A 24,917-nucleotide genomic window follows, 5' to 3' on the forward strand; every position below is an offset into this window, starting at 1 on the left:
TATAAATGAAGCTTATGTGGAAGTGCTAATAGCCACAGTTCATTGAGTGTTAGCTCACTGCCTGATGATTGTCCACTGAAGTGGAAAATTGACCTTGGCTTACCAGCACAAGAGACAGGCAGCACTAAAATACAGAAATTGTCATACATTAAAAAAAAAAAAAAAGAAAAAAGAAAAGTTAATGTAGTGCATCATAACAATTTGACCAAATTTTACCCTTTTTAGATTCTTGGCATAATTATCAAGGTAAAAAATACATTCTAACCCAGTTCTAGACATTGTTGATTGATGAGTCTGAAAATAGCTTATTTTTACATTTTTAGAAACACAGATTCATGGCATCTTATACTGAATAAGAAGTAATATGCTAGTTAGCTTAGACCCTAGGGCTACAAACAACAGGGAAAATATCTAGCTTGGCTCTTTCTATGTAACAAAACTGACCATAAAACATAGAACTGTGAGACTGAGCACTGAATTTAATCCCAGTGAGCTGTCTGCATGCTAGCTAAACTAACATTATGCTAGGCTAAGCCTATAATGAGATCATATAGCTTAGCTACACAAACACATGAACAGGGATGTTTTTCTCATCTTTAACTGAGAAAGAAAGACAGATTCCCATTCACAACAAGTCCAGCTGTTGCTTTATGTCCACAGAATATGAATTAAACTGGAATTACTCTTTAAAAACACAGCACTTAAGTTTGATATTTAGCTTGCATTATGGAAGTCCCTCACAAAACTCTCCCAGACTTTGTAATGGACTGTTCAACAGATGCCAAAAGTACTGGAGAACTGATCCAGTTTTAAACTCTAGACTCAACAAATTATCCTGTTAATACTGTTAGCAACAACCAGATATTGTTCCAGTAAAGTAGAAGACTCAATTTAGTCAGCAAGTGCTCAACCCTGTGGGAGCAGTTCTGACTTCCAATAAGCTCCCTCCCCTCTGCCTCATCAGTGAAAGCTCATATGCTGTTATTTTATAGGACATGTGGAGGCTAATATGCTCAGGCGTCAGTAGCTAAATGAAAACTTTGGTTGACACGCTCACATCCGCACCCCTTCCCCTCCTCGTGTAACCTCTTTTCCCTCCCCTTGGGCACAAACTATCCTCCATTTTTCTTAGCGGTAATTAGCAGGCAGACAGGATGGTGATTAGCCATGAGGCAGCGCTTCCCACCCCTCAGTCATCCTCCAGACTCAGAGGTGTGTTTTCTCTGTGACTGGAACATGTGTTAAAAGCAGCTGGGTAGTCACAGACAGCTATAGAGTGATGGGGAAAAACATGCTCCGAGACTGAGCCTGATGATCATACACGCCAGCTACTGCAGGGCATAAACACGCTCGAAATAGCTGTCATATGTTCCCCAGTTGTAACACAAAAACACACATCTGGGTTCTTTTGAGATATTTCCTCTTTTTGTTCTCTCATTCCTCTCATTTGGGATCCACACCCAAACACAAACTCAAAAGCGCATCATTATCTCACATTGTTTGAGACCCATTCAGGCATTCCACGTCATGTTCGCACACTCTTACAAAGCATTGTTTGCATCTCATTGAGGGAAAGCTGAGCTTGTTTCACTGTGCTACAAAGATGCAAGAAAAGGGGGGAGAGATGGAGATGTAGACAAACAAAAAGCAAGCCCAGACATAAACAGATAGCCAGACAGGCTTTCTGCCTGGGGCATGTGATTCAGAATACTAACAAGGCAACTCAGCTCACACCCAGGGAGGGAAGGTGTGATGTATGCCAGAGCCAAGCGATGGGAGGGGAGGGATGATTTACCCTTGAAATCTGAGTGGTTGTCGGAAGTTCCTCCCTGAAATTTGCAGTGCATGATTGGCTGTCCAACACAGATCAGCACACTGACAAAAAAGGGACATTTCTTGCTTTTTAAACTTGAGAAAAGATATAAGGAAACATGACCTAAATTCACTTTTTCTCCACACAGATACTATCAGTGTAGGAGGAATCCACCTCACCTAGAATTCCCTCTTAATTTAAGCCACTGTCGCTGTGGCTGGCTGCAATTCCCCCAGACAAAAGCAGATTTAACTTGGTAATTAATCTGATATCTTTGCATTTGTCATCTGGACTGCCGCTTTACGCATCATATAGCATACTCTTTTGCATATTTCATTCTGCTGTTCGCTCTGGTTTAATGGTCTAAATCTTTGAGCTGATTAATGGAAACTTTTTAAATGGATATCCTGTTTAATTTTTCAGATCACTTAAATCATGTCGGCTTTTGCTTTTTGGCACTCGTCTTTGCCGAGATGCATAATGAGTGCATTATGAACAATGACCATGACGATCCAGCTGATTCATTTCAGCACAGAGAAAGCTGTAATACTGTATCGTAAAGATAATTCATTTAACAATCCTGACTTTTGAATTCTGAATAGTCAGCAGCAGGTGTGAGTTACAGGCTATTATGACAGTATCATCTGCATAAAAGTGACCATTTAAAGCTAGTGTCTTGTTTTTGATAAGTCAGCAATAATCAGTATTTCAGTTATGATTTTATGTGCTCTTCTCAAGGAAAAGAAATATCGCTATCAGCATGTACACGTCTGTGATTGTGTGTAAAATTGGTTTCAAGAGTTTGGGAAATACCAGGATTTTGCGCTCAACGCATTTCCTTCATGGGTGTGACATTTGGTTTTATGAGAAGAAAAAAGTGATACATCTCACTATTTAAAGGTGCAGCTGGAAAGTGGTTAACTCCACGAAATGTTAAATAACAGTCACAACAACCATTCCCTGCAGCTTGATGGGCAGCTGATCAGCGTGAACAGCAGTTGGATGGCAAATAACTGAGGTGATGTTTTGCTACTTAAGGCTGTACTTTTTTAGATTCAGAGCCCAACAGCTCACAAACACCAAATGTTATTTCACTCTAATGGTATCAGAGGTAAATACTAGTACAACAAGTGCTTGATTTTCAAACATGATCACATTTGGATTGAATTTAAAGCTCCTGTGAGGGAGTTAACATGTTTACCAAGGTGGCACCTCCTGAAGAAAAGTGGTCTTTGCTTGTGTTTTTCTTTATTTATGTAGAATTTTTACACTCACTGGAATTTATTGTAAAAAATTTAACATTGAATTTTTTTTTGTTTTTAAATGTCTGACACCTACCCCCAGCACTGGTTTCTGGCATTAAAGGTTACACTATAGAAGTCATGAAGCTTATCCCTGATAGTATTTGTATTATTTCAGTCTATTTCATAATTGTTTGAAAAAAATAAAGAAATCAAGACCTCTCACAAGAGGTTTAAATGTAACGCTTGAACTAAAAAAAATGTTGAAAACACAAATATACAAAAAGTTATGTGAATGTGAAACTTGAGATAAAACAGGTTTTTGGATGTGCAATGGGACCACTTTGGTGCTTGGCTAGGCCAAGGATCTGCAATTGGTTGGTTAGGCCAAGGATCTGCAATTTTTTTGCAATATTTTTCTTACAGAGGGTATTAACATTATGTATAACTAAATATGTATCACCACAGCTTTCAATTTTTTTTAAAGATTTCTGAAAATTGTTTTAAACTTGGTGCAATTTTTTGAAGATGCTGTAAATTTCAAGTATTTTTGAATTTCAATAATTTTTTGCAAATTATTAACTACAATTTTTATTCTTTAGACTTTGTAATGTTTAGAAAAAACTTTTTACAATTTTTGGATTATTTAGCAATTCATTGATTTTTTTTTCATTGTTGCAAATTTATTACATTTCTAAAAATAAAAATTTTAAATTTTGGGAACTTATTAAAAAATATTTTAAAAATACTAAAAATAAAAACTAAAAACTAAGACATCATGTGCAATTTTATAAACACAAAAATTCCTCATCTAGATTCACTAGCTTTTAGCTATGTTTAGAATATTACATGCATTTTGTCTTTATTGTGAAGATAAAGTACATGGCTCCCGAATAACTTTAATCTGAATGAGCTGAGGCAAAATGGGTTAGGAGAAGGAATAAATATGAGTTTTGGTAAAAATAACTTGTAAAATGTGTGGGATCATAGAATAATTTCTGACTTTTCAAAATTGGTCAACATCTACGACATACCGTCCCACTCTTTGTTACCCATCTGTTGGGGTGCCAGACACACCAATCTGACCCCAGAAGGTGGAGCTAGAAACACTGCCATCACTCACCATGTAACAGCGATGCTATATTTCTACTTGTGGCACACAGCCTTTTCTGAAACAACAAAATAAGACAAATTGCTGGATATCTTCCATTGTTGCTCTTTGTTTACTGTGTCATGGTTTTCTTCTTTGTTGGATGTATTAGCGGGGTACACTGTGTCGCACTGCTATGGTGTTGCACTATTACATAAGTGATGCAGCTATCAGCATTCGGCTTACACACCACCCACCAAGAAAGGCATGGTTGGCTGTGGAAACACAAAAGGGACCAGGCTTTACTGATTCAACCCATACCAAATTGTACTGATCCATACCAGACCACTTTTTCAATAGAGATTCTCTACAGACCAGATACTGTACTGAAGACTTTGGAGTTGCATACTACCTTGCTGCCAGTGTCTAATTACACAGCCGTGTGTTGCATCTGATACATGTCATTGTATTGTGTCAGTCCCAGAGACAACAACAACAACAACAAATGGATTTCAAGCTGCGGCATGACAATTAGAAATCAAACACAGAAAACATGATCCATCACAGCTTTCAATTACGTCTCGGACATAACAACCAACTTTCCATCTCCTCTGCTGTTCAGTTTGTTTTAACAGCCCTGTTATTTTAGCACTGTGTTTTTTTCAAGCTATCAGGTCAAACCAGGCCAAGTAAGACAGAATGGTCCACTTGTGTCTGTCTCTCATCCAATTCGTAATACCAGCATGTAGGCCGGGTGACTCTGGTGGAAATGTGGTGGACAGATATTGATGGATAATGTGTGAGTGGAAATCCCCCCAGCGTTTGCCTACAATATGTCACGGGCTGATGGAATAGAGGAAATACAGACAATGCTGACATATCGCTCACTCATGTGCAAGTTTATGTTGAAACAGACACATCAAAGCAAATCCCCCAATTGTCTCCCTTAAGCTGTGAGAGAGCAGGGGGACGGATCATCCCACTGAATGTGCTCACAGTATGGCCACTGCTGAAGATGGGAATAAAAAGTGCCTAAGTCCTCATTAAGACAAAAAACTACTGAGGATTGCGCCAAATGAGGGATGAGGAACAACTCCAGATACTTATATGTGTGTGCTGAATTTTAGAAGTTTTTGTAAAATACTCTTTTGGAGGTTCAAAGTTTGTGTTTTCCGTCTTTATTTTTAGCTCTAAAGGCTGAAAGCTACACACATGTGATGTTTTACAACCCCAGAATTTGGCATTTTAAACGGTATCAAATTATAGCGTCCAAACTTAACAATTTGGTGGATATATTTATGACAGTTGCTGGGGGATCTGCAGGCTTCAGGGATATTTATTTGATCATGAAGGCAAATATCTGGACGGTGCCAGGACTTTGTTTGTACGAGTGTTCCAACTATGGCAGCTTTCACTTCTCACTGTAGATCCTGCGTCGCCTGCAGTCACGCCAAGTCCTCTCCATCCCAGTTCCCCATTTCATCCACAGGGACCTGGCATTCCTGTCAGTCATGTGCTATCAGTGAGGCTGCAGGCGCTGCTTAGGAATGCCCAAACTATCTTCCCTCCCTTTCTTCTCACAGCACCCCTCTCCACACTTTGTGTATCTCCTTTCTCCACCTCAGTTCTAGTGAGCACTTTAGCCTCCATTCAGTGGTCTTTTTTATGTTTCCTGTCCTTAACTTTCCTTATCAGAACACCTCTGGGCTGATATTTCGTTCTGTACTTTTTTCCCTCTTGGTCTATCTTACTTTTGATCTAAAATCTACTCTTTTTCTCTCTCTTCCTTTCTTGCAGGTGTAAAGAGGGCTACCATGGACTCCGCTGTGACCAGTTTGTACCCAAGACAGATGCTATCCTGTCAGACCCAAGTATGTTCCATTTTCTTTTTTTATACGTCCTACAGTACCGGGTGTATTGATCTGAGACATGAAAACAAATTCAAAACAAGTGCGTTACGTGCCCTCCAGCAAATCTCTGACTGTGCTCTGTCAGTCGACAAGATAAATATAAATCAAGTGCCTATGTTAACACTTGCAGCACAGAGCTGATGTTGCCCTGGGGCCTTTAGACTGTGTGAGGCATTTATTTAAAGGGCGTTACCTTGACCAGTACATAGGTTTAAATCAGACATGGAGCCCTTGTTGCATGTTACTCCTCATGTCAACCTCCCATCATCCCCTCTTAGATCCTGCTGGTGCGCCATTCTGTAAAATTCACAAAAAGATGATTCAAGTAATGGTTGAATAAAAGTGAGATGGTTGTCATATTGACGCCTGGTTTCGTTCCCTTCAGGTTTTTCTCTTTGCTGCCTTTCATAGCTTGGTTTCGATTGCTTCATTTTGACATCCCCTGGTCTGTTATCCCTCCACAGTAAAGACTTGTTTTATAGAACAGGGCTTGGGATGCAGCTCTGAACTCAGACTATGGCGGGCCAACTGTAATTATATCTGTATATATAGACAGGCAGCGCTGACACTGGTCTGTTTGCCATGGAAAACAATAAAAGAAAGGATAACAACAGAGAAATCAGCCCTCTGAGTGCAGATGAAAAGGATCGTGGTTCTTTTTTAGATGATTTTACATCCCAATGTGACAAGGCTTACAAGCAGCTGAATGCATCTGAAAACTAATGGCATGGGTATAGACTTCCTTTGCAAGCCCTCTGCTCCTAGTTTTATTCCAAATGTGGAAACAGCTACCTTACCTGTCCTTGCAAATTGGCAAAATTATATACCTGGATGAAAGACGTGGTCAGTTGGTAAGCCAGATAAATGCCAATTGGTGTAACCAGTGTTTCTTAAAAAAAAAAAAAAAAAAAGATTTTGCACAGGAAAATTAACATGAATATGATTGTAGCAGTCTGCTACGCTGTAGAAGTAACATAACAGAAATAACAAAAAAAAAGGCTACATAAATTAAACGTGTTATTAAGATAATGTTAAACCAATTGACCCTAAAATAGAAGGAAAACCTTGATGTCTACAGCGTACTGACTTGATCAGTACAACAAAACCCACATTATCAAGGTTAGAAATGTAATATTTTAAATATGATTATATTTTATCGAAAAATAACCCATTGCATTAGTAAAATTGTATAACTCCTGGAAAGGTTAACCTTTTGATACTTGTCATGTTGTGGTCACTGTTCAAGCTAGTATTCCTTGCTCTTCAGAGACAAATAAAGTTGACTAGGTAGTAAAAATGTAATCAATTTTGAATCATTGAAAACCCACAAGTTAATAAAGGTTGGATTGTAATTGATTTCTTTGATAAGTCTTTGATAAGTGAGATTACATATAGAGGTCAGGTCGATCCAGCTGAAGAGCCTCTTCACCGTGTCAGGGTTTTTTCATGCAATAGAACAAGCTCCTTCTATATTACACCTTACATAACAACCCACTCACTGCGTGTTATGACATCGGCACAGATACCTGGAGAAGTCAGTGAGATCGGCTTTATTGGGAAGAAGATCCACTCCTGTTCAGATAATAGTCCCATACATAGTAAGACTTGAGATTACTTCACTCAGCTTTTTCAGTTGCATTGAATGTAGTATTTCCTTTGGTGGTATAAAGTGGGACAGAGTGAACATGACAGCATAATTACCTGAAAAAAAGATTGTCCAATAGGATGATTTTATACACCATGGCCTACTCAGTGGTCATTTTAGCATCTTTTTTTAAATCAAGTTTCAGGTATCCATCAGTTAATCTGTTAAACCTGATTTATCCACTCAATTTTCCATTAGCTTCTAATTTTCATTAAAAAAAAAAAAAAAGTTTTGTTAGCATTTTTTTCTCATTTTGAAGTTGGGTTCACTTTGATGTCGTCAATGTCTTTTCTGCAGTTATCACACTTCTAACGAATTAGTATCCTGCAACTCCAGTCCTGTGAAAAATAATGTAATGTAATGTAATGTAACGTAACATAACTTAATGTAACATAAAGTAATGTATTGTAGCATAATGTTCTGTAACGTAACGTAATGTAAAGTAGCATAATGTACTGTCACGTAACGTGACGTGACGTGACGTAACAAAACAAAAAAAAACATAACATAATATAATGTAACTTAATGTCCTGTAATGTTACATAATGCAATGAATGAAGCGTAATGTACTGTAATGTAATGTAACCTCATGTAATTTATCGTAGTGTAACATAACGTAACATAGCGTAACATAGCGAAACATAACGTAACGTACCATAACATAACATAACATAACATAACATAACATAACATAACATAACATAACGTAACGTAGCGTAACGTAACATAGTGTAACATAACATATCATAACGTAACATAACATAGCGTAACATAACGTAACGTACCATAACATAACATAACGTAACGTAGGGTAACGTAACATAGTGTAACATAACATATCATAACGTAACATAACGTAACATAACGTAACATAATGTAACATAACGTAACATAACGTAACATAACATAACGTAACATAACGTAACATAACATAACGTAACATAACATAACGTGACATAACGTAACATAACATAACGTAACATTACGCAATGTAGTGTAGTGTAATGTAACATAATGTAACGTAACATAATGTAATTTACCATTATGTAATTTAGTGTGATGTGACGTAACATAATGCAACAAATTGTAACATAATGTAACTTAATGTAAGGTAACATAATGTGATGTATTGTAGTGAAACATAATGTAACAAAATGTAACAAAATTAAAGAAAAAAAATTACATAACATAACACTGTATTGATCCTGAGGGTGAGATTCATACGTTGCAGCTTTACAGACATAATAATTAAAGTAAAGCCTAGTGGCTGAGAATTACATACTTGTGCATTAATGAATTCACATCACTTCAGAGCTATTTATTGTGTGTACCTACAGTGCAGACTACAGTGTTGATTTAACGCAGAAGTATGAATCATGCAGGGTCAATGTATACAAGAACAAAAGTTAAAAAAAAAAAGAAGAAGAAGAGTTTAAATACAACATACATATACAACAGTTACACACCAGTATGAATAACATTATCCAAGGCAGTCTGGACATCAGTTGGTGTAAATGTTATGCTTCTTTGTGTTAGCCACAGATTGAAAAAGTGAAGGTGTTCTGAATTCTGCTCTTACATATTAAGCAAGCGCTTACTACCTTTGTATATCTAAGATAATTAAGAGTCTGTGATCAGAAATGCCTATGAAGCAATAATCTACATTTCACTACAGAGGGCGGTTTTAAGGATCTAAGACAGAATGGAATGCTATAACCAACCAATCACAATCCAGTATTTAACAAAGTTGAGTCATTATATTTAGACGCCATGAATGAAATTATTTTACCTGTTGTACAGAATAGCTTAACCAGAATGTTTTTATTGACTGTATCATGACTTTAGACTTACTAGTTTCATTTTATGCTCCTTCCTCCACAACAGGTGCTCATATTTACAATAATGGAGTAATAAAGACCTGTAGGGTGTTAATTTTTATTTTAATCTTAATTTGGCCATTATTAGGGCCATAAAAAAGCATTAGTCAGATACTAGACACAGACAAAATGTGTATCATGAGACCGTGCATCTTTATTGGCTTTTACAGGCAAAGTGGTACCATGCAGATATTAAAGTAAAACTCGCCCATAAAACCTCCTGCATGTTTACGAGCGTCTTTAATCTGGATTTGCTTTTGTCTTGCTAAAAGGGAAAAGAAAAACGTCTGTTTCTTGTTTCCATGAAAATCCATTTCCCACAGTCTTTAAACCCTCTCTACAGATGTGTAATGTAGTTTAGAAAATAGAGTTAAAGGCAGAGATACAAGGGAGAGAAATTGGAGACCTCCGGCCTTTCCCTTGAGACTGTGACTTTACGAATTCACGCTGTTTTATGGAGTGACTTGGCTCCTCTGCACCAAGTGTCAAAGAGAAAACTAAGCCCTGCTTGCCTTCTGTCTGATGCCATAAGGCCCTCTGTGAGCCCATTAATGGGGGCACGAGCAAGTGTCAACAAGCATGTTTCGGCTTTTACAATAGGCTTCATGTTAGCTGTGATAGGCCATCAATTTATGTCCAGATCAAGAGACTTTTGTTTTTCTCAGAGAAAGGCTCAAACTTACTGTATATAGCACAAAAATAGAAACAGAAGAAATAATTACTGCAAAATACACACAAAAATGATATTTTCTATTCTTAAAATATGCATATGACAGCACAGGAAGAATATTTCCCTTAAGAGGATTTGTTTGAGTGGCATATTTGTAGGTTATTTTTCTCTACTTTCCACACTCTTACAAGTAAAAATTAAATATTACAAATTGTAACCTTTTCTGTTGGATACAAGCCTAAAAAAAGCATTTCAACCACAATCATTCTTGGAAAGAGATCATCTCACAACATAACAGGATGGATTGAAGCAGGAAATTAAAAAGGGGTGGATTTTGCCAGTGGATTAAACATGCAATATACCTTTTTAGAATGCCACAAAACTGTGTTTCAAGGGGACACGCATCTTTTTACTGTTGCTAACGGTAAGCCTATAAAACAGTTTAATCAGCGCGGGGTAAACACAATACTCCACAGTTGGAGTCTCCTCGACAACAGCTTAACTCCTGAGTTACAAAGCTTTGTTTGCACTTGTGCTTCTGTAGCTCAAGGCCACTTTACAACGATGAAACACAGCTAAAGGTGTTAACAAAACAAAGAGCGGTTTCTTCTTGAAAGCGGGGTTAATGTTTGGAGCTGAGTAGATGAAAGTGCTCAGTGACCAAAAAAGTTGTTTTAGATAAACAGACCTGCAGAAACTTAAAAGTATATGTAATGAAATTCACCATCTGTCTTAGTTATAACTAAATGTGCACTCCAGCACAATATTTTGGCACTGTGGTAGAGAGGGGAAACATGCAGTGGGTAGAAAACTTTCAAAGTGTCACGGACATTAAGATGGATGTGTGCCACCCCGAGTCACAGATGTGCCCATAAATTAGTCTTTAGTTTGACCTTTTGTCCTCAGAATCCTTCCCATCCACCCCTGCTGTAAATAATATACACACATTAACATGTTTACAGCCTGCATATTAAAATGATAGTATGATCTAAATGTTTGATGACCCCAAACTAAATCTCTCGCAAACAAAAAAAGAAAAATTTGTGACAGCTGTGACACAAAACTGCATGCAAACAGTCGTGTATTGCCAGTCCTAGCATGCACCTGCTTACCACTGTAAACTGTGTTTGGCCACAATCTATGCCCCTCCTCCGTAAGAGATAAGTGGGCCCTGGAAGATTTGGAAGAGGAATGAAGCCTATTTTGATCTCTGTTGATACAGAGTAATCTAAAATTTACCCAGATTACCAAGGGTTTGTAGGATTATCCTCTTTTCAGAGGCAAATCATGTAATAACATACACACAAACATGCACATACTGACAACAGCTACGTGCTCCAGAGTGCTGCAGTTCAGTGTGAGTTTATTACTGTCTGCATGCAGTTTGATTCCGCATTTGCCTTCATTGATGTGGCAAATTTAGACTCAAATCGCACCCTGTGGTGAGGAAAAAGTTCCATCTGCCGTGCACACTTTACTCTGTTTTTTTTTCTTTTCTTTTCTTTTCTTTTTTTTCTTTTTTTTTTTTTTTTTTTTACTAAAATCAATTTCCAACTGACACACACACACACACACACACACACACACACACCAGTCATCATTCCACATCCTTTATCTTGCTATTGACTAACCGCAAAGCAGCCACTCAGAAGAGCAGTCCAGACTGCCACTCGTACATACACACAAATCTTTATACACAGGTATAAAAGAAAAGCAGATACAAGTTGCTACCATCACAAAAGCCCAGGGACAAAAGAAAAAAGAGGCCCCCTGCCAGGTACTCCAGGTGCACCGCTGTGAGCTCAGCTCTGAAAATGAAGTAGAGAGAAGGTGCTGCCTCCTTGGATATCAGTGCACAGTCGGGGAGTGGTGGGGTCGTTAATTGAAGGCATGGGAGAGTAGGAAGGCTTCAGTTTAGGTAGGAAAGGAAGCCGATGAGTTCATGGTGAACCACTTATTCACCAAAGTCACACAGTGGCCATTTTTGTACACAGGGTGGAAAAGCTGAAACACTAGTATGTCACCACTGTAGTCCAGAATTTGAGTTCAAAGTAAAAATAGAAATGCTAGCAAAGTCACCTCTGTGTGATTGGAATACAGTTTTATTTGCCATCAGATCATTTTAATCCAGGAAAAACTAGGTCTGTTAGAAACCATATATTTAACTTTGTTGGATCACAGCTGAAATTAGTACTAAATCGCTTGCTAAGGACAGCATTAGTCCGTCTTAGCTAGGTGGCAATGCAGTCTTTTCTAACAATAAAGTAGCTAAGAATTCAAAGCTTTTACTCCCAAATATTATTTAAAAGTTCAAACAATATCCTATTTCCAGGCTAAAAGTTATGCTAACCAGGAAGCGATGGAGATATGTTAGACTAAACGTTGCTAAGACTAACTACTAAGTATTTCTTAGTTTTTAGCTATTTACTAGGGAATAGTGGGCTAGCTAAGGCATGCTACTCAAGTAAAACAGGAAATTTGATACCTTTTGCCATTGCTAGAAAATGGCTAATGTTAGCATCCAAAAAACTTTCATGCTAGCATTACTTGAACTAGCATGTAAATTTTTGTGTTACACAGCAGTAGCTTGTGTTTGCCTTTGGCCTTTTATTGATTGATATTACCAAACAGTTATTTTAGCTTTTACGTTTCCTTGCTAAAGGCAATTTTAGCAGAAGACAGTAACTTTTGAAACACTGTGACTGTTGAGGAACATACACAGATTGTCTGTTTGATTACTGATCATTGCACAGGTTTCTAACTGGTCACTTCACTGTGTTAAATACTTGATTCTGATTGGCCAAAGACCCTTGGCGATGGCTATGAATTCTACCAGCAACTAGATGATTCTGTGCACAACCTGAACCCAAATGTCACACATCAAATCTAACTGAAGAAAAGCTTGCATAGGTGCTGCTGTTTTTTTCTGCTTCCATTAAAAGGAAATGCTAATGTCAAGTATTAACAGCGAATGGAAATATTAAGTTAATGTGTTGTGTGTGCTATAAATTGTCAAAACTGACTATTGAGAAACAATATATATATATTTCTTGCTACATGCAAATAAATCAAGATAATTATCTTTAAATCAGCACTCACTGTCATTAAGACCAACACTAAGTGTTTTTGCATCAGGGTTTGGTTCCACCCTGTCATATTCCACATTAGCACCAGCTAACTATACATTATCCCTGACTGATTGTCATATTTTCTGCTGGCCATCACCGAGAAAGCAGTTAAACAACTGAAGGTTGGTCAGATACCTTTCATTTATTAGACATACAACCTGGAACTCGTCTGCATGACAAAACATCGTTTAAGCTTCCCACTCTGAGTGTAAAGGTCATGCAAAATTAGCCCCAGAGTGAAAATGTCCAGTTGTTTTCTGCTGGCTGCTTGTGTCTGTAATAATGTTTGGTGGAAGATTAAAGCAAAAGGTGAGCCAGTTTTTGGCTTTACCCTGCTGAATTACCAAGAGGAAGATGGCTAGCCTCTAATTTAAACTATTAATCTTCTGTAGATATTAGGCCTGGAGTAAGAAGCTACACAGGATATTCGGTTTAATAACGCACACACACACACAAACACAGAAACATTGACTCCCCAGTTCCCTGCTCACCCAAGTGGAGGAGGGGATTAAGGATTTGATTCACTCCCACCATTGTCTCTCTCGCTCGCCAGAATCCTGCCTCTTAATCGGGCCAAGAGCATCTGACATGATGCACAGGTATCCTCCCAGCCCTCTCGAGGCCCTGTGCAGCGATTCCCCAAGGTGCCGCAACTCGCCAGAGTGAAAGATTGGCAGCCTGCACATATTATGATTGGTGAATGTCTCCAGACACGCCAATTTCAGAGGAAAAGGATGTGCATCAGCGCTGTAATGACATCATCTGAGGAGGCTGTGACAGCTGAGACGATTTAGAGTGGGAAAGTGTTGGCTGTTGCCACAGGCGATTACTGGAGATGGTCTGAATGGTTGATACAGATCAGGAAACATCAGTAAGATACTGATTCCACTTCTTTGGCTCTGCCAAGTGTTTGTGCCGCTGTGTGAAAAAGCATTTGGCATAATACAGTCTTAACCATATGAATCATGCAGTCATTCCTCGAAATGGGAAAAATATAATGTTGGCAAGTCAGACAGGATTTATTCTGAAAGCCCCGAGACACTGGAATTCATAAATGTCACCTGGCTGAGCAAATTTTGGTCTTTTCTATGTGATGGTTAGAATTTAAAAACATCCAAAAATCATTTCGGTTTTTAACCTTAACAACCCCATTAAAGCACCTTTGAGGATTTTAAGCAATTAATTTTATGGACTGACATTGACACTAATGCCTTTATATATCTTGCAAAGCAAAAGCATGGGGGGTATGTTGCTTTACCTTAGGGTTTAATAGCTTTATATGAGTTAAAGCTCAACAACTCAAAAAAAAAATAAAATATATAAAAAAAAACAACATTTTTATCACAGTGGTGTTTTTAACTTCTGTCTTAAACACTGTCTCTTTAAAGCTCCCACTCCAAAAACCCCCTTCTCTCTGATTGGCCAGGTGTCCAGAGGCCTGTCATGAGCAGACCTTGGTCTTTGATGCCCACCTCTCCATAAACTAGTTTGGTGATCCATGTGCAATGACCTCATCATTTCAGACAGAAATTCTTGAGAAGCTTTCAAACTGTTTTGGGAAGGACTGTTCTGAGCAGCTTAAAGATAGATTTATATGACAGATTTTCACTACATATGAATATTTAGTGGTCTGAAAATTTGCACATTTCACGAAGTAGCCACCATTGTTAATTTATATCCCTGTTTAAATTTATGAATGCATAACACCCCCTCTTCACAATGCTGCCAAACCAGCCTTTTTTATTTGCAAGCAATTTGATTTAATTTTATCAGTATACCTTATCAAAGGCATAAAAGTTCCCACTTTGTCATAATGGGGTACCAAAACTGACATAACTTTAAACATCCACAAATGGGCTTTATGTTTCTATACACTAACTGGATATTAGGTTGAGTATTAGCATTACCTTAGTTTTAAGCCATAGTTACAGCCCAGGGGGAAGTTACTTTCAGAAAGTAGTGTTTCCTGGTTACTTCTTGAAAAAGTAGTCCCTTACTTTACTTAGTTACCCTCTATGAAAAGAAACTTTTTACATTACTTGTTATTTTTACGTTACTTTTATGGTGCTCGACTTTCAGCTTTTACCAGCCTCAGTGTGGAATGAGAGCCAACGACTATTGCGTATTCTCGCAGCTGAGGCAGTGATACTTTCAAATTGGTCCCTGTAAAAGTAATGTGCCTGACTGAAAAAGGAACTACATTTTGTTACCATACACTACTTTTTACCTCAAAAAGTACTTACATTACTGTAAGACGTTACTTTGTACAGTTTTTTTTCACCCAACACTGGTTAAGATAGGCCAATAGAAGGATTATCAGCCTTTGTCACCATAAAGATGTGCACGCATCTTGGCAGCAGAGGCAGCGTTTAGCTCCATTCATTCAGATGAGTTAGTGTTTTTTAAATACTAAATTCAACCTGTCATCGGCATAAATATGTACAGTTGTTCAGTGGTCAGTTTTTAGAAACCACACTATACAACAAAGGTAACGTATATCAAGTTTTGTCCGTTGCAGAGCAACCAGTGTTCCGGAGTTAATAGCGACCATGCTAACTGGTGGCTCTCAGCCAAAAGTATCAGTAATTAATGGTTGGGAGTCACCAGTTAACAGGGTCACACTTTACACTGAAACACCAGCAACGTCTGTGGGCGAATAATTAACTCTGGACGTGGTTTTCTGGTCTTTTTATTATGAACCGGGTCTCATCATCCGCCGTTGTTGATCAGCAAATAATCCCTCTATAGTAATCTATACACAGCTCCTACTTGGCTGATTAAAAGTTTAGCTCATGCCAACTGTTCAAAGCCATGATTGACTATCGCAGTTGTAACTTTCAGAACAAATTCGTTATTATGATCTTGAGGGTGGCTTTTAAGGCCATTTTAGAAAGATTGACCTGAGTCTTCTGGCAACAACACAACCTGCCCACTCACCAGTCAAATCAGCCCTAACCACAGTATGATCAAAAGGAATGACTTGTGAGTGAAAAAAAAAATAATTCAGACCAAAACTTTGCAGTGAATATGTTTACATTCACTATTGAAATGGGCATTCAATATGGCTATCACTTTGGAGCATTGGTCTCATTTTTCCAGCACTGAATGTTGCTACTTGGAGTTTGCTAACAGCTAACTGTGGTACTGAAAGCAGGCAATTTACAACTCGCAATTTAATTACATACCTCTGAAAACCCAACTGCTCCATTGTCATCCAAGGTAATACTTAGTTTAGCGCCAGCAGGATTTCTATTAAAAAAAAATAGTCATAGCTTCACAGGAGCTGTTGGGTGTTTTTGAACCAAGTTTCCTCTTTGTAATTAATGTTTCTTTCAATTTTTAGATGATTCATACCACTTTCAAATGTTATGTAAAATATTAAACAATCAGTCTGAATTTCCAGAGGCTTTAACATATAATTATAAGTTTAAGCAACTAACAACTCAAATAAGAGTCTAGTCAATGCAGACGTTTGTAAAATACTCCTGAAGGCTGTCAGAGATTAAGCATTAAAGAAGAAACATGATGTCTGTTTCTTATTTTAATAAAACATGAATTGATTTATGATTTCATTGAGTAGTCTGAAGATTTTCAGTCTGCTTTTTTCACTCGAAATACGCAATAAAAGAAATCGCTTTGTTCATTCTTGAGCTGTCAGTCAGGGCATCAATCTGCTCTGTATTTCAATTCTTATTATTAGTTGTTTCAATACTTTTTTATTTATTTTTTAATGTAAATTTGAGCAGATTTAGCCTCAATATTTCCTTTTGTGTTTTTTTTCTTAAAGTAGACCCTGCTTCTGCAATTATTTAAATCCATTTGACCAAAATGTTGTTTGTCTTTCACATGTCTGAATCTCACCCTGTCCTCTTGAGTGTTGTTATTTTTCCAACTCATGAGGCCACAGCACTGACACATTTTCCCATGGCACTATCAAAGTCCATGGGAAAACAGATGTTTCTTTTTTTTTCCCTTCTGTTTTCCTTTTTTTGTGTGTCACTGTTGGCACTGATTTTTTGAGAGTGCCCACCACATAATCTGTCAGGAGCTTGGCAAGCAGCATTCTATTTAAAACTCAGACCACCTCTGTCAGAAAAGCAATTACTAGTGAGGGTTTCATTTTAATTTAAATGAGATTACATTACAGTGACATGAAAAAGGGCCAATGTCTGGATGGAAGGAACAAGAGTGGTCCCTTTTTATCTGTTTCCCCAGCACTGGGATTGAAGGGGGAGACTTAGCTGCATGAAGAAAGACGAGAGATTGTGTTGGAGGGAGAGACAGAGAGGAATAGAGGGTGTGTCAGAGTGTGTGAGTGTGTGCGGCAGACAAATTCATACAGACACGAGTACTGTATGTGTATGGGTGAGCACGCCTGCATCTTAAAGGGACCAGCTTGTGAATATTGAAAAGTCATGCTCAGAGAACAATTACTGCATCGCTTCAGGCTGGACTCATTATAAAAGGCCCTGTGCAGAGCACCGTCAGTGACATAAAGCTATATGATATGTCATTTTCAACTTTAATTTTTTACGATCCTTCCACTAATCCGCTCGGCTCTCCTTATCTTTGTTGTTCACTTTCTTCATTCAAAGCCTCGGCGAGCTGTGTGCACTCAGAGCGGAAAGAGCAAAGCAAGCATTCACGACAGGCTGGCTCATTACCTGGTGCACGAGAGGGGAGGGTGCATGTCAGAGGAGGCTGTCAAGCCAACTTTACAGTCTCGTTGCGGCATGTGTGTCTCTCCCTGAGGTGAATTCTGAGAAAGATAGTGGCACATCATGTTGTAACTGTTTTATCTCTTTCTCTTCCTCTCTGTCTGTCTGTTTCCCCCCTCCCCTTTCTTCTTCTCTTCTCCTGCCGCCTGCCTTTGAACCAAACAGCGGATGAACTTGGGATCGAGTTCATGGGTAAGACAAGTTTTCATTTACTTTGTTGAGTGCTTAATTTTTTTTTTCATATGCCGCACCTCTGCGAAAAGCCACATTCTAGAGGAAAAAAAGAAAGAAACACACATTCACAAGCACAACAAGGCCACTCACCTTGAAAAAAATTAATGCGGGTCCAGTCACCATGGAAACAGTGGTGTTGAATTAGATGTATTCTGTCTGTGTGAGACAGTGCGCTTACAGGGGGAGTGATGTAACAAGGGAAGAGCAATAAACACAGACAGCTGCAGTTCATTTTTTTGAATGAACGTTTGGTGAGCCGAGTCTAAATCCTGGAGCTGCTCTGACTCTGGATTTTCAAAATATTGAACATATTTATGAAAACAATGTTGAACTGTAAGCTGTGGCTTAACCTATGAGTGTCTTAATTAAAAAATAAACCTTTAACTTAAGTCCCTTTAGGGAGTATCGAATCAGAAAATAAAATGCACTGAAGCTAATTCCGATGCCTTTCTGTCATCACAGGTGCCTTGATGCACAGTATCATGGAACCCCAAAAGATTCATAATTCAGTTAAAGAAAAAAAATTCAAATTAATAACACACATATATGTAATATTGCCATTAAATTGTAAAATAAGGTAATGTTATTAAATATTAAATATGTTTTATCATTCTTTAATATTGAATTACTATGATTAAATCTTTCATAATGATTATTTCAACAATTTCATACTTGTTAAAAAAAATGACTGTTTATTCATTTTCCAAGCTTCTATGAAAAAAAATAATAAAAATGAAAATAAGATAAAAAAAACTTTTTCTACAAAGCCAATATTTATTTCATAATGATCTCTTCCACAATGGCCTTTTTATTTCATAATGTTGTTTTCCATCAGAATGACTTGGTCTGTCAGTCAAATCTAGAGGGACCTCTGCTTTATCCTTTAAGATTGATTAGTTTGAGAAGGGTCCAGCTGCTAGGGGAGCAACTCTGAAATTGACTTTTCTCCTACAGCTGTTCTGTCTCAAACATGCAATTTACTCCTCTTTTCAGCTTTTCAGTCTTGTCAGCAACAGTCAAAAAGTCTCCACGTTTGAATCGATACTGCAAGTGCTGCTGCAACATCTGTGTAAAGGATAAGCCAATCACTTAACTGGCTCCGCCTTGAGTACTTGGATTGACAGACCAAGTCATTATGTGGAAAAGGCCATTGTGGGAGAGGACATTATGAAATAAAAATTGACTTTGTAAAAAAAAATATATTTTTCTTAATTTATAAAATCTTTGAAATTAAATAAAAAAATAATTATTTTAAAAAGTACAAAGTTGTTGAATTTATCATTATGAAATATTTAATTATGATAATTCGTACATATTTAATAATAATAATAGTGCCATGTTTTACAATTTTTTGGCTATAGTACATATTTTTCTGATATTTATCAAAATGGTATTTATTTTAGAACGTTGTTTTACTTATTTAATTATGAACCTTTTGGGTTCCATATAATACAAATGAATATATAAAATGTTTTTTAAATAAGAAAGAAGCACAGAATAATTAGAATAAGCTGTGTATAACAGTTTATCTTGGTGCAATCCTGGTCAGGGATATACTGATGCAGCCATTTCTCTATAAGGCCTGCTTTTCCAAAACTCAGTCTGACCCCTGGCTATTCCTGTTAGGTCCTCCATCTTTTTTACAGAAATGATGCCCATAATGAGAGAGTAAAGAAACAGCTTCCATCTCCTCTCCAAAAGCCTCTATCATATTGCACCATCTCCTCTGTAGTTTTCCCCCTCCTCTGCATCCTTGTGTGTCTTAAATATCCAGAGCTCTGCAGGAATCTCCAGCGGTTTGGCCAATGAGCCAGCCGGCTTTAGTGCTACCAGCTGAGCTCGGGTGTTCACACAGCAGGGTAGCTGCACAACTCCATCAACAAGAGCAACAGCAGTGGGAGTCAAAAGTTAAAAGTTTGTCCACCATTGTCATCAACTAAGCGTCAGACTAGAGGCTCATTTACTTAATGCTGACAATTCAAGTATTACTTTTGGCTAGCAATATTTGAAAGTAGCATGTTTACCAGCTCCGTATGAGAAACAAACAGTTTTGTTTGGAGCTTAATGTAACAGGAGGGTTGGTATGATGGGTTAATGTCTTTTGTATAAGCTAAAAATGTGTATTTGATCTGTAGCCGTCCTAAAAATGTATTACTCTGAAGAATGATTTTAAGAGGCGGCTCATTTTTTTTCCAAGAAGGACCTGTTTTCTAAAAATGGTTCTGCAGACTACTAAATGAGATATTTTTATTCAGAAAGGACTGAACTCTGACCATAATAGTTTCTCAAGCTGTCATTTTATTACATAATGATAAATTTACCAGAAAAATATTCCACCCCCAAGTCGGGCCTCCCTAAATCCCCTTATTGACCTTTGGCAGTCCCTACTCCACTTTAAGAACCACTCTAATCATCCTTAAAATAGATTTCAAGATAAATCACAGGTTGAGGCTTACCAAAACAATAACAAAAAACAATAACAAAAAACAAAGGATTAAAAATCCAAAAGAGACTGTGTATTGCATATGACTCAGCAATATCACGTTGTCCATGGATTTCTCCCACTGTACTCTTGACGGATTCAAGCAGCCTTTTGTAAACAAATAAAAACAGCACACTATTACTCGAACCTTTGGTGGAGTCGCCTCCTTGTGCATCTTTGTAGAAGCAAGCTGTGTTAAGTCAGGCTCGCGCCTGTGGCCTATTGGTAATTCACAAAGGCATAAAGTCTACAAAGCTATTCTCCTGTCACTCCTGACCAGCTTAACCCACATGATTTTCTCTGTCCTGTTACTTTGTCACAGCTGCAAGTTCTTGTGTTGTTGAAGGTTTATCACAACCTTTCATCCACAATTCTTCTCCATCAGTCAGCACCACCTATCAGAGAAATCTGTTACTGCAGGGTTCAGCACTCTGGATGCTGTGGGTATATCAGATGTACATGAGAGGAGGGATTACGTGACAGGTGTCAATTGATGGACTTAATCGAAAGATCATCGGCTAAGTCTGTGTATCGGAACTGATCCAGGATCAGTGTACAGTATTCCTCAGTGTTTACAGAAAGTGTCACTGGGAAACAGGGACTCCATGTTGTTATTGGAGGTTGCTTATTTAGGGTTTAACCCTGTATAGTCCGACATATTCATTTTTGAGTGGCTGTAGGTTTGAAACCAAATAAGATGGATGCATTATTTGTTTTAGACATAAAATCTGGGAATTACATGTTCAAATTGCATTTTCAACATGTCCTAGAGTGCTGTTTTCTTCCACTAATGTGTTCCCAGAAATAAAGTATAAAGCCTAACCAACAAAACCACTACAATCCAGATAACATTTATTCACATCCCTTCCTGTGTTGTACACACATGGTGTATTTTTTATTTTTTTTTTTGGTCTTTTTTTTTCCATATGCATTTCTAAAGCAGGGGTGGCCAACCTGTGGCTCCAGGGCCACATGCAGCTCTTTGTCTTTCAGTGTGTGGCTCTTTGATCTATTCATTTAAAAAATATTATATTGTTATGGGTAGTGGTGTGCCAATCAAACTAAAATAGTGACATATTGATGCCAGCGTTGTGATCAGTATTGATCAATACTTGGGTGATGAGATTGATACTTAAGTTTCAGTTTCTTTTCTCAACATCGCACATATGCTCATAGCTTTCTTGATCCCTAGATGGAACTTTGTCTATTCTGTAGTAAAAACTAAAACTTGTCTTAGACACGGCTCCAAGTACAAATTTAAACACTCCTACAAACGCAATAAATGTCACTACAGAATTTGGAAGTGTATTGATTTTCATCTTATGTCCTTTCGTTTATGTGTGAGAGGAAATGCATTTGTGAAGTGGCTCTTTGTAGTACCACAGTAGTTTTTGTGGCTCTTGGTCTCTGACTGGTTGGCCACCCCTGTTGTAAAGGGACACAGCCACGACATTTTGGTACTTTGGAGTTATATGTGTAAAATTCACAATTTTTCGTGTTTATTGCATTTTCTAGCAATTCACGTATTTAACCTGAACATGAGTGTATATAATATTTTTAAAGTATGGGATGTTAGGGTTATATTAATGTAAAGCAAAAGTTGTATGCAAAAAAAAAAATAACACTAAGTAATGTAAAAATCAGATATGTTACTGCATACTTGGTATAGTAGGTCATAAAGAGTTACTGAGCTCCCTAAAAACAAGACAATGCTGACTTTTGAGGTTTTACAGTGTGAAATGATCTACTGTGATATAATGGTGATGCCTTTAGTTAGGTCCTGTTTACACAATGTTTCATTTGAAAACGCTAAAACGCAGTGAAAACGCAATGAAAAAATTTGCATTTACACATAAATGCAGAGGGACTGAAAATGCTGTAGTAAGCATGCCAGGCCTATAGTTAGCGCTATAACTGTCTTGTCCAGAAGTCATTTTTGGGAGCTCTTCGTGTAGAGTTGAGTTGATCATCTGGTGTATTGGGGGAATACTAAGAGCAGAAGTGGAGCAATAGATGCACATTTTGTTGAAAGACAGTCAGCATATACAGCAGATTGAATGACTGAATTAATTACTTTATTTTGTTTATGTAGATGACAAGTTAAACAGTCAGTAATACAAATAAATGGTGATCAGAAAAAAAGGGAAAACAGAACAAGACAATCACTAATTTAGTTTCTCAGTTCACATGAGCGAAAAGGAGTAGGAGGAAGTATCAAAAGAGTAGGAAGAAGTATCGGATTGAGCAGGGCAAGCACAATACGGTAGTCCGCGACAATCTTAACGGTACTGTTGTCCTGTTGTATGAGGTCGTGCGAAGCGGAGTGTGGCGTCAGCGTTTCCACGGCTTACTGTTGACACGGCAACAGTGTTGGCAGCATTTCAGAAAAACTCCACTCTGGCCGTCTTCAAAAGTTTGTGTCTTGGGTTCACTAAAACGCTGTTCCCATGCAAAATGCGAGGCCAAATCAGAACAAAACTTTTTTCGTTTTGCACTTAAACCGTTGTCGTGTAAACAGCCCCTTAGGTTTAGACAAACCTGTTTTTTGCTGATCTTTGTTGATTTTTGCTATAAAGAAAAGATTGTGTCTGTGGTGCAGTCAGTCTCAAGTGGACGCTTACATGATCATGCTTCTGTGTGAAGTTGGGTCGTTCTGATGCAGTCAGTCCTTTTATTTGGAGTGTAACCAGATGTCCCTCTCTGTCTACTCTCGTCATTCAATCTTAGCCGTAGACTGAAAAAAAAGGACGTCATCTTGCTCAGCTCGAAATGAGGTCACTACAAAAACTGCTCCCCCTGGTGGCTGGCTGCAGTATCGGTCAAAAATCTGTCTCCCCAGTCATTCCAGATGGGCTGTGGTCAAACTTTAAAAATCACCACACCTGGCACAAATGTTTCTCACGTCTGATTGTTGTGGTGATTTGAAGATACCATTTGGCTGCCTTGTAATCAAGTCCTTTTTTTTCTGAAAGTTTAGTTTTCATTGGTTATACAAGGTTAAAAATGAGGTTTTTACGTCACATTTAACAATGATTGACAGCTGCTGTTCTTGTGTATTTTTTTTCCTGGGATTACGAAATATGTCAGGAGGTAGAGTCAAGAAGTGATTAGACTCTTGAAAGAAACAAAAATATATTGTTTTAGTCAACCGGCTCAACTCAGATTCACACAACTGCTACCAATGGCTGCACCTGTGACGGGAGTACTTTGGCTTCAAAACTGTACAATGGTAAATGGTGGAGCCATGTTGTCCACTCTATATACAGTCTATGATCTTGGCCGGGCTAGACCAAGAAGTGGTGACATGACACTGATTAACAGAGTATACCAAATGATAAAGGTTTCAACCTGAGACCTAGCAGTTTAAATATCTGTTTTAATATTTGAGCCTGGTGATGGAGAAAAATGACTGCAGTGTGAAGAAGTAAAATGTAAATGGTTTGGAAAACTGTGTGAACCATTTCTGTACGTGCCTTTTCAGCTTCCACTTGAAAAATCTACCCTAAAAAGCCCCAAAAAAGTCCTCTTTTTATTTTTTTCAACAAAGACGCACTGTTCCTTTTCCTGGGGGAATATACAGTATTACCCCAAACACACCCACGCACCCAACACACACAACATCACACACATGCAGAGCCTCTATCCAGCACCCTCATGATGTTTCTCATCTCTTCTTTGCCATCTTCTCAGGCTCCCTTTTGTGCATACATAAAAAAACTAACAGTGCACGCTGTGAAGTTTTCCATTAACATCATAGCTCATACGCTGCTGTCATGTCACACACTTGCTGCAGGGGAATCCAAGGAAGAGAGGGAGGAGGAGGAGAGGAGGAGGAGGAGAGGAGGAGGAGGTGCTTTGGAAGGGGAAGCCCCTGCCCTACTGCACACAACATTCCTCACTCCAGTGGCTTTAATCCGGGGACTAAATTAGTTGAGAATGCTGCTGCAGGTGGGCGGATGCACTAGAGGAAATGAGAACAGGAGGGATTGATTGATTGATCGCTGGACAGATGACTGACACAGTTTTTTGGTTTCTGGGATAAGTGCGTTCTCTCTGGGCTTTCTGGTTGTATCCATTAAGACTTCCTCTCCTGCTTAAGCAACCAGTCT

At 38.1% G+C, this 24,917-nt stretch overlaps 1 protein-coding gene across 1 annotated transcript in view; it reads left to right on the forward strand.

Annotated features, from left to right (window-relative positions):
• The window catches only part of nrg3b (neuregulin 3b), a 324,753-nt gene that overhangs the window by 257,145 nt on the left and 42,691 nt on the right, over window positions 1-24,917 (forward strand). Inside the window, exons 3-4 of the mRNA XM_074663848.1 lie at window positions 5,942-6,015; window positions 18,258-18,284. Of these exons, the coding sequence (XP_074519949.1) occupies window positions 5,942-6,015; window positions 18,258-18,284 (101 nt within the window). The remainder of the gene's footprint in view (window positions 1-5,941; window positions 6,016-18,257; window positions 18,285-24,917) is intronic.

This window comes from Halichoeres trimaculatus, unplaced genomic scaffold (assembly GCF_033239565.1).
Source record: "Halichoeres trimaculatus isolate MK-OKI-2021-1 unplaced genomic scaffold, fHalTri1.1 fHalTri1_scaffold_23, whole genome shotgun sequence".
Lineage (NCBI taxonomy): Eukaryota > Metazoa > Chordata > Actinopteri > Labriformes > Labridae > Halichoeres > Halichoeres trimaculatus.